This window comes from Trichechus manatus, unplaced genomic scaffold (genome assembly GCF_000243295.1).
Source record: "Trichechus manatus latirostris isolate Lorelei unplaced genomic scaffold, TriManLat1.0 scaffold00033, whole genome shotgun sequence".
In the NCBI taxonomy this organism is placed as follows: Eukaryota; Metazoa; Chordata; class Mammalia; order Sirenia; family Trichechidae; genus Trichechus; species Trichechus manatus.
In genome coordinates this window covers 16224715-16236111 of record NW_004443969.1, presented here as the reverse complement: position 1 = coordinate 16236111, position 11397 = coordinate 16224715, and the positions used below count along the sequence as shown (strand labels likewise).

General features: G+C 37.4%; 1 protein-coding gene across 1 annotated transcript in view; it reads left to right on the top strand.

Moving 5' to 3' along the window:
• LRP1B (LDL receptor related protein 1B) overlaps positions 1-11397 on the top strand; it is a 1771065-nt gene that overhangs the window by 665945 nt on the left and 1093723 nt on the right. Inside the window, exon 7 of the mRNA XM_004375116.1 lies at positions 10737-10899. Within this exon, the coding sequence (XP_004375173.1) occupies positions 10737-10899 (163 nt within the window). The remainder of the gene's footprint in view (positions 1-10736; positions 10900-11397) is intronic.

The window sequence follows — 11397 nt, the reverse complement described above, 5'->3', positions numbered from 1 at the left end:
CATTTTTCTTTTGACAGGGAGATAGTAATTATTGTAACTTAAGGGTCATCAATGTATTAGCCTTACAAATTCTTTTGGTTTCAAGAGTCTGAGACAATTGGTAAGCTATGTTGGTTAGTTCTACAATAGGAGCTACCCCCCAATCTAATTGACGTCGCTTTACTAAGGCTGAGATCTCAGGCTTAAGGCTAGATATGAAAATAGCATTGAAAGCTCCAGAAGCACCAGGTGCAGCTGAGGTAAGTCCAGAGTGTTTGGAAAACTTTTGGAGCAGCCAAGTTTGATAATCTAAACACTTTTTCATCTTTATTTTGTTTACAAGATTGAATTTTGGTCCAATGAATTAGTGGAGGAAAAGCCCTTGGAATAGCCTTTAGCAAATTTTTCTCATGACCCAAGAGTCTTCCAACAGTTCAGTGGCCATTTTATTAGCATTTAAGGATAAACTCTCCTTGGGGTCTTTCCATTCTGTCTGTTCTAGCCATAATTGGGCTTCCCCTGGGCCAGTAATCATGTGAACAAGCTGATATAAGTCATGCATCCCAGGCTGGTAGGCTTCAACAAGGCTTTTAAATTCTTTAGAAAATTTGTAGATGTCCTCATGGAGTTTAAGAAAATCTTTCACAATGTTATGTAATTCTAAGTGTATCCATGGGCCAAACGTGATGTGAGGTGAATCTTCAGCATCACTGCTGGGGCAAATTTTAAGGGAATTTCAGGCAAAGGTTTGTTTGCTGGTCTTTTCGGAAAAAGGTGTGTTCAGATAAAGTGTTATCAGAGGAGCAAGAAGGCAAAGAAGGGTATACAGAGGTAACAGCCAGAAGGGGAGTAATAAAGATGGGGGCTGAAATTTGACATTGTAATTCTTTATTCTGTTCAGTTAGTTTAAAGTCAGTGTCCTGCAGGAAAGCAATTTTACTGTCTTGATGTCTTTTAGAGAACCCAATATACCAATCAAAATAGACATCCCACTGGGAGTGTTTAATCTGGGAGTCTTGGTTTTCTAATTTACTGTGAATAAAAGTTAACTTAGAGAGATCAAACGAACCCCAGTGTGGCCACTGATTTTCCAAACTGTCTTGAGTGAGTTTATGCCAGACAGACAAGAACATGCACAATAAGGGACCATGATGCTTGTTCATGTAGTGACTAGGGGTCCCAGATGGTGGCTTCAAATCTCCTTTAGACATGGCATTCCCCATTTTATAATTACACTTACAACAAAACAAATTTTACTTGCAAGAATCAAAACAAATCCATAATAAAACTTGAAGGGCTGTGAATGCAAGGGAGAAAATCTCAGATTTAAGAGTTTTTTTGCCTCAGATGATTCCTGAGAATTTGCAGAAATTGAGAGCCTAACTGCCTCAGCAGCTATCATGCCCATATCCTGATGTTCAGGGATCATGAAAGATATAGTCTTGCTTCTGACACCAGAAATATCAAAGAAGAAAATTTTGAACTGTGTTAGGAGTGAAAGAGAAGGAGTTTTATTGAGGAATAACACAGCTCGAGCTGGACAATGCTCAACACTGCATCATTAAAGCAGAGGCAGGGATCTATATACATAGAGAATAAAGAAATGGTAGGGGTTAATGATTGTAGATAAGATCAGCATCAGCTTAAAGTCCTTTTAAACTTAAAGGTAGGCTACTTGGTTAGGAAGAAGTGAATCACCACCTAGGTGAGTGGCACCAGCTGACTCGGTTATACATGATTGTAGTCAGTTGTACATGATTGTAGTCATGAACACATTTTTTTTTTTTTTTCCTAGGAACAAGTTGTTTACATCTTGACACATCCTTCCCGAATAGTTTACATCTTGACTTTTTGTTTCTTGGGAATTCATGTTGGTCCCATCACAAGTTCCTCCAGATTGAAACTTTTCCATTTACATTCTAATAGTCTCAAGGACAAGCCCATCCCATGGGCCGTTTTTCACAGTCAATAGTTATATTATTTTAAAAACCAACTAAATTTCCATGAACACTAGCCATCCACCTTTATTTATCTATCTGTATTGGATTCCTGACAGCTTACCTTCCAAAGTTAATCGAGTGATATTAGACCTACCTTCTGTATTCCTTATCTAAATATCAGATTTCTGTTGGTCTATAAATCAGATGTTTCTCTTTTCTATCCCTTTCAGTATAGTCAGAGTTTCAATGCCCAATTGTTTCCTTAAATATGAACAATTTGTAATTTTTTTCTACTTAAAAGAAAAGTCCTGGTGGAGCCCTGGTGGTGCAGTGGTTAAGCGCTCAGCTGCTAGTTGAAAGGTCAGTGGTTCAAACCCACCAACTGCTCCATGGGAGAAAGATGTGACAGTTTGTTTCCATAAATATACAGCCTTGGAAACTCTATGGGGCATTTCTACTCTGTCCTATAGGGTCACTATGAATCCGAATCAACTTGATGGCAAAGGGTTTGGTTTTTGGTATAGGAAAAGTTTTATAATTTTTAAACTATTCCAAACAGTATAATTCTAAACTGTAACAAATAATCTGCTTTAAAAAAAAAAAATAACATGTAATTTTTAATATAATTGAAGTGATCACTACCATGAATAGGACAGTAAGGCTGTCTATGAGAATACTAGTAAGCTTCCTAGACTACCTTCTTTCAGTGTAGTTCAGTGCCAATACCCATTACTCTTGAAAACCGGCATCCTTCCTGGGAACCACAGTCCAGTCCTCCAGAGGTGCTGGCTTCACATGCAAAGCATGAATCCAGCTGAGTTTTTATTTTATTTTAATAGCCAAATGGTTGATCAGCAGCATGTGAAGAGATCCTTTCCAACCAGAACACCTTTATGTAGCAAAATCTCCTAGTGGAGAGGGGTGGCAGATTTTCTCTGGCAGTTCCTTCCATGTTCTTATGGCTTTAAGTCTCAGAGTTTTTAGGAAAGAGAGAGAAGCCTTTTTATGTATTGAACATGATTATAAGAAGACTCAGTTAAATAAGACACAGAACATGGCTTCAGACCCAGATTCATGGGTCAGTCAATCATAAATTTAAAGAGAGACATTCCATACTTGCTTACGGGTGTCACTTTCTAATTTTTAACAAGGCTAGTGATGAAGCTCTGGGCCATTTCAACCAGGTAGAATGCTGAATTTTTGCTAATAATTTTTTTTTTAAAGTTCAATTAATCTGCTTGACTTGCCCGGAAGACTGAGGATGATAGGGTGTATGATAGTTTATCGGCCCTTGTAGATATTTGCATAGTTCCTGGACGACAGGTGAAATAAAATGACTTCCTCTGTCTGATTTAATGTTCTGGTATCCCAACATGGGAATTACATTTTTTTGAAAGAGCCTTTACACTATTGTCTGAGTAAGACTTTATGTCACTCAGACATCATGCACATGACAAGTAGATTAAAATTTCTTACCTTCTACAGTCATTAACTCTATGAAGCTGACTGTCACAAGGTTCCCTGTAGAATTCGTCAGGGAAAGTTTCCTGAACTTACCTTGGAAGAACCCTGTAAAGAATTCTGTTGACAAATACCACGTCTTTTTAATAAGTTTTGAATAGTTTGAGCTTTCTGGTAGGCATAGTAAGAGTCTAATGTTTTTAAAATTCATTTTACTCATGACCTTGTTGATGACACAACACTTAACCAAGTATATAGGGTACGTGATACAGTAAATATTTTGTTAGGTAATTCCCGTAGTCCAGTAGAATTTCATTTATTACCATTTTAAATTTAAATTGACCATTTCCTTTAGTGAAGCATACTTTTGAAAATTAACGAATTCCCTTTTGCATTAAAAACAGGGCTTCTAAGTCTTGGGTCTGCTATAGCTTAACAGTGGCCTTTGCAGCTCTGTCAGCAAAATCTTTGCCTTTAGAAATTTTGTCCTGTGTGAGTGCTACAATGAATTATTGACATCTGAGCAGGCAGTTGTAAAGCCTCTGGCAAATCTATCAATTTTCCTTGAGATAATCTAGTTCCCATTGAAGTAAAGAATCCCCTCTTTTTATTTGATTTTATTTTTCATATCCATCCTATTGTACGACAGACACCAAACACATTTTTAATATTAATATATATTCACTTTAAGTCCAGAATCAAGAATTACAGCTCTAGAAATTGCTATTAATTCATCTGCTTGTGTAGACATAATTCCAGACAAAACATAAGCTTACAAAATTTTATGATATCACTACAACATACCAAACCCATTGCCATCGAGTCAATTCCTACTCATAGAGACGCTACAGACCCCATAGGACAGAGTAGAACTGCCATATAGAGTTCCCAAGGAATGGCTGGTGGATTCCAGCTGCTGAACTTTTGGTTAGCAGCTGTAGCTCTTAACCTCTACATCACCAGGGCTCCTAGGAGCCTTAATTGAGCCACTTTTATTCCGAGTACATGACACATCAGGAAATTTTACCAAATCTGTGTTATAAATAGGAATAGGTCCTTTCATCTGCAAAATGGGCTGACCCTTGTATTGTAATATTTTGCAGCCTTCAGTTGACAACAGATGATCTAAATATTTAACTTCAGTTTGGTAACTATTACAGTTTATCTAATGAGGCCTTATGCTTCACAGGGGCTTAGTTTTACGTTGCTGTTTAGTTTATTTTTTTGAGGCTACCAGCAAATCATATAGATGATGAATAATAATAGATTCTTCTAGTGGGACAAATTTCTCTAAGTTTCCTGAAAATGACAAGAGAAAATAGAAGAACCCCAAAACCCTTAAGGAATCTTTTATCACAACTTCTAAATTCCTTAATAAACAAATGCAAACAATAATTTAGCCTCACCCACTAGGACAGAAAGAAAGAAAAAGTAAAACAAATTAAACAGAGAAAAACTGCAGATGACACTACAGAAGTCACAATAGTTGAAGGGTGAGAAACTATAGGAGTAAATGGAACAACAAATGTATTCACTTCTTTAAGATCTTGTACAAATACAGTGGTCGATCATCCTTATTAAATTTACTTTTTTTTTACTGGAAGTATGGGCATATTACAGGGTGAGTGACCCTTTATCTTATGTATTTTTAAATCATCCTTAAATTGTCTAATTATTTTATAACTGCTTTTATTCCTTCTGAATGAGCTCTTGGCACAGGATTTGTCTTTACTCATGACCATGACTTATTCTTTTAGTAATCTATTTTTTTTATTACTCCTATATCTCAAATTAAACTAATACCATTGTTCCCTAGGGCTTAAAAATGATTGTTCCAGCTCAGTGTGCTTAACCAGCATGTTGTGAGACTACCACTCTCTGCCATACCCTGTTGACTTCAGACAGCACATAGTAGCCAGATCAGTGCCTTATCCCTGGAGCTTCACATATACCCTCTGGAGAACAGAATATAGTAGTCTTTAAGTTGCACAGCAGGTCTCTTCCCAGTGGGTTATAGGAGAATCGGGAAAAGGAAGAAAGTATGTTTCTCAGAGGACCTATCTATGTAGAAACCACAGAGGAAAAGGAACAAATAGGAAAAAGAACAAGGCTGAACCAGAACACCAACAACCTGTACTGACCAGATGCAAAGTTAGAAATTCCCCAGGAAATTTCAGAATAAGTATCACCAATATCCCCAGGTCCCACCTCTGAGATTCCCTAAATTTGCCAATTTTGAGCTACTTGTCAATTATATCCTAGCTTTCTGGACTTCCTTATTCCCTCCTTCCTGTAATTCATGCATCTTTCAGTCACTTTCTACAACCCCTCTCCACATGACTTAACTTCTTTCAATAATGGCATGCAGTTTCCACCCTTTTTACCCTCCGTCTTCAAATGTACTAGCTTCTTTCAATGACATACAGTATCTCTTTTTCCTTTGTTCCCTTCATGGGTTGCCCAGAGTAGAGTGTTCCCTGTAGCAAATAGTTTTAACAGAGCTGTTAACATGGCAGTTCTTTTTTTGTTTTAATTGTGCTTTACATGAAAGTTTACAGAGCAAATTAATTTCCTATTAGATAGTTAGTACGTAAAGTGTTCAATGACATTGGTTGCATTCCCCTAACATGTCAGCACTCTCCCCGTTCACCCTGGGTTTCCTGTTTCCTTTTGTCCAAATTTTCTAACCCTTCCTACCTTCTCATCTTTGCTTTTGGGTAAATGTCCTTTTGATCTTATATAATTGATTGTGCTAAGGAACACGTTCTTCTTGGGTGTTGTTTATTTTATGGGCCTGTCTATTGTTTGGCTGAAAGGTGGTCTCAGGAATGGCTTTGGTTCCAGTTCAGTCAAGTGTCTTAGGACCACAGTCTCGGGTGCTCCTTCAGTCACTGTCAGACCAATAAGTCTGATCTTTTTTGTAAATTTCATTTTTTCGTTCTACATTTTTCTCCTGCTCTGTCTGGGACCCTCTGTTGTGATCCCGGTCAGAGTGGTATCACGACAGTTCTTTTTTTTTTTCTCCATTTCTTCGTCTTTCTCTAGACTGTCCCAAAACTGAATAGCTACTGCTAAGATTTGAGTAATAATCTGTTCTTGCCCCTTTTCTTTAGCTTTGAATAGTTGGCAAGAGAGCCAAGGCAAGGCCGTTAGGGCCAGAGGGAAATTGTGATCTGCCCTTACGTCTATGCCAATAAATTCTGAGAAAGACTCAACATACCACTGTTGGAAATCAATGGGGTACTTACTCATTTTCTGGATACTCCGTTGCAACTTCTTCCAGCTCAGCTTTGCAGAATGGCTTCAAGTGCAGCTGTTAGCAACCCCTCTCGATGGGTGTCCAAAGTCCTTAGCTCTTCCATAGCTGTAGTAGGGGTGGTGGCAAGTCAGATTCCCTTGGCCACCATACCTCTTGATGTGGTGATCTGGACCCTGATGTACTTGTTCCAAAGGAACAAAGTCTTCTGATTGCAGAAAGCCACACAGCAGCCAGTGCACATCCCTATGCATGGGGCTGTAAACTGAGAACACACTGCAGAGTACCTCTGCAAACTTCTGGGACACAGGGAAAGAAGCCTTTAAGTGACTGTTATCAGCTGTAGGAAAGGCATGGGGTTACCTGGGAGGAGGCATGTGTAGCTTCTCAATGGTATCCACTTTGCTGGTGATCCAAATAGGAAGGGTTGATTTTCCTCGCGTTAAAATAAGAAAAATGTAAATTATATGGCACATTGGTTTTCCTTCTCATGTTGACATTCATCAGCTTAGCACCTTGATTATTTGTCTTTTTCCAAGTAACTAGCTAGTTGACTTCATATGGCAACAGGCTTTTACCCAAGTTCTCAATTATTCCCTAGTCAGGTCTCTTTATCATTTCTACTTTCTTAGCTGTGTTGTGTGTGAATGGTAAGGGACTCTCAAAGGTGAAATCTGGGCTAAGACATGAAGCAGACTCAGGGCTAGGCCACAGGAACACAGATTTGTGGTCTCAAACAGGCAATTCATTACAGGCTAAAGAAATTGAGCCCTCATCCTTCTTTGCAGGGAAATCCACAAATGAAGAGAACCACTGGTCTAAAAGATCATCACCTCCCTCTTCCTAGAGTCAATTTAAGGCAATAAAGGACAAAAAGACCCAGAGAGAAATAGAGAGCAAGAGAAAGATGGGTTCTGAGAAAGAGAAAGTTCCTTCAGGGGCCTATCTGTGGAAAATAGCACCTACAGCAATTAGTTTTAAATTGCTGAATGTTCTCTCACCCCTGGCTATGGAAACTTCGATGGCCAATAGAAACTGCTCATTAGCATCACTTCTCAAGTGGGGCCCAGGGCACGTTCTTGCCTGCTATACCTTAGTTATGCCTCTTAGTGCCTTTAATTCTCTTGCTTCCTCTTCCATTTTTTCCCCCTCAATCTTTCCTTCTCACCAACTCATTTATTTTTCTTTCCTCTTAGAATGCTATCCATCCCATAAATACCAGTAATTCATTTCGTTGGGATGAAGTCTGCTTAAAAACCCATGCAAATACACTAATTTATCCAAACTAAAAGAATCATACTCAGTACACTTGCTGCAAGACTGTATTCACATATACCTATTCCAAATATGACACATACTAGCCCTTTAAGATAAAGACCTGTAGACAACACTCCTGGAAACATGTCTGGCTGCCCATATTTTCCATCCAACCATATGGTTATCCTGACAGGATCCTGTATTATCCATGCGTATTCAATGCTAAAATCTTGAATTTACATAGATTGGTTTATCTGGATAGTGTTCGAAAACAGCTGAGAGCTAGAGAGAGACTTTTTATAATTCAGGGTCTCTTACCTGTTTGTGGCCATAGATCTCTAGCTGATCCACTTAATTCAGGAACTGCCAAACTATCGCATCCTTGTTGCCAATTGTTGAGGAAAAGTTACTAAAAACAAAATCTACTCCCAACCTAGAAAACGTCTCCATAAAATAGAAGAGAACCCCTGAAGCTATGGCCCCTGGATGTTCTGTTAACCCAGATCTAAAACCATTCCCGAAGCCTAGACACAGATTAGACTGGCTATAAAACAAAATAATACTTGTGAAGAGTGTGCTTCTTAGTTCAATCAGATACTTGAGACCAAATGGGCAGCTCGTGTCTGGAGGCAGGAAGAGAAGGCAGGAATGGACAGGAACTGGTTGAGTAGCCACAGGAAACCCAGGGTCGAAAGAGGGAGTGTGCTGTCAGATTATAGGGATTGCAACTAATGTCATATAACAATATGTGTATAAATTTTTGCCTGAGAAATTAACTTGAGCTATAAATTTTCACCTAAAGCACAATGAAAAAAAAAAAAAAAAGAGCAAGAAAAGTTCTGTTATTGAATAAGCATTAAACCAAATGTGATGCATCACAGGCAATTCGCTAAAGAGACTGCAAAGACAGAAAGAAATCTTAAATTATATAGGTAAGGGGGTACACTCAGTTCATTCATATTTTAAAGATAATAGTTAATTTTCTAATCCTTCTGGTCTGTAGATATGGCTGGGACACCCTACTTCATGCTAATCTCCTTCCAGGAAAAACAGGAAGGTAGAGAAGAATTACCTAAAGTTATATTTACATGGAAACCCTGGTTGCTTAGTGGTTAAGAGCTACAGCTGCTAACCAAAGTAGACAGTTCTGCTCTGTTCTGTAGGGTTGCTGTGAGTCAGAATCAACTCGATGGCAACGGGTTTTTTGTTTTTTTATATTTACATTTTTTTTTTTAGAAAGGGAAAGAATTTACAAGTTATCTAAGGTGAATTCTAAAGAAGGCAATGGGGGAGGGGAGCGCCTTCCCCTCTTTTTTACCAGGGGAATTTATCTGTTTGTTTTCCATTTGTACTTGTCCTTACACATAAAAGGAACTCCCACAAACTTGTTTTCTCTACCTTGCTTCGACAGTATGACATTATGAATGATAATGCTGACATATACATCCATGTTAGTCTTTCTCTTGAGAGAATATCATTCACTCAAGCAGTGTGCTACTAAAGAAATATTTAGAGGCATAAAGTAGGAAGAATGTTTAGGCTCCTATTGCAGAAGGAAACTGCTTAGTCAATGAACCATAGTAAGTTAGAGCAAAAAGGTATCAAAGTACAAGTTTCAAAAGTTAAAAACATGACTGTCATGACAATCTAGAATGAACATGGTTCAAAAAATTACTTAAACCACTATTGAGGGAACTGGTAAAATTGTCAATCTGGTCTAAGAGCATTAATGGAATTGGTATTTACAGGCATTTTAAAGGAAAATAATGTTTGAATAAGATTTGTAGGTTAGATATAAAACTCATTAACGTCTCACAGGGCAATAAAACCATAAGTTTTAGGATTACTGTTACTACCAGATAAATATCTAACAACATGTAATTTCACAGTGTGTAGGTCTGATCAAATAGAAAATAGTCAAGTCAAACACAAATACATTTTTCTGAAGATGTGCTGTTCAAAGAGCAGCCACTAGCCACCTGGGTTATTTCTATTTAAATATAAATTAATTAAGATAAAATAAAAATTTAGTTTCCCAGTCACAGTAGCCATATTTTAAGTGCTTAGTAGACATATTTGCATAACAACTACCTTATTGAATCGTGCAAACATAGAATATTCCATGATTGCACAAAGGTCTATTGTACAGCACTGTTTAGTGAATTAATTCATCTTTGAGCAGGCCTGTTTTACCATGTCCAAGTATGACACTGAAAGAACACATCACCCCTCCGTTTGCTTTAATTTCGAGTTTGGGATTTTTTTTTTTTTTTTAACATTAAGGTGGTAAAGATCTCCTTTTCTACCTTCTCAGCTCTTCTCTTTCTCTTGGCTCTGCTCCCTCTCTCTCTTTTTTTAAAAAGAATATGATCTAAAAATAAGGGTTTGACCTAAATTTACAATAGTCATTTACTTCTCTCAATATTTAGAGAAATAACCCAGATGGCTAGTGGCTATTGAACCTGTTACACCTAGTAGGTTGAACAAACTATTTTGGATAAATAAAAAGTAGGAGAAAAAAGATTTTCTTGTAAATACCTATAGTTTAGGATTTAGAAACTCTTTTCCATTTGTCTAAATCATCCTCAGTGCTCAAATACTAAGAAGAAAGGTACCAAGAGCAGGAGGCACCCATTATTTTACAACATAAACCACTTATTTTAGCAAAACAGGAGATTTTCTTTTCAATTTTTATCATAAAAATTTTTATCATAAAAATACCTATGTCTTCTCTGATGCTTTGGGCAGATTTATCTACTGTTTGACTTCTGTTACTAGATTTGCACCTGTGATTTAATGATTTTGTGTGTGTGTGTGTGTGTATGTGTGTTTTTTTTTCCCAGATGTGCAACAAATGGCAATTGACTGGCTAACCAGAAATTTCTACTTTGTGGACCATATCGGTGACCGGATCTTTGTTTGTAATTACAACGGGTCTACCTGTGTCACCCTGATTGAGCTGGAGCTTCATAATCCTAAAGCAATAGCAGTAGATCCAATAGCAGGGTAAGAAACTCTTTTTTATAGTGTTTGATCTGAAACAGTTTCCATTAAAAAAAATCAGAGTCTGGTAAGAGTTGTACAAAATGACTGAAGACTCAAATTAAAATATATATGTATATATATTGTTGATTATAACAACTGTATTGAAGGATTAAAAACAAAACAAAACAGCTATATAGCTTACCATGCAGAAGCTGGGTAATACTAATTCCTGAACACATCAACATTGCAGGCCTAACCTAACACATACGCCCCCAAATTCCCGCAAATTGCTTTGTAGTCACCAGGGAAAAGCATCAAGATAGTTTTAATCTGCAGAGAGGAAACTTTATGATATTTATTAGTAGACATTGTAATTAGCAGCCTTCAAAAATGTTACTTAATTGGACCTAGAGATTTGTCCCGCATAACATCTAGGATTTATAAAAGGGGCACAGTATATGTTCAAGGGTACTTAGTAAATCATTAAGGATATCTTTATTAGTTGAGACTTTAAACTTT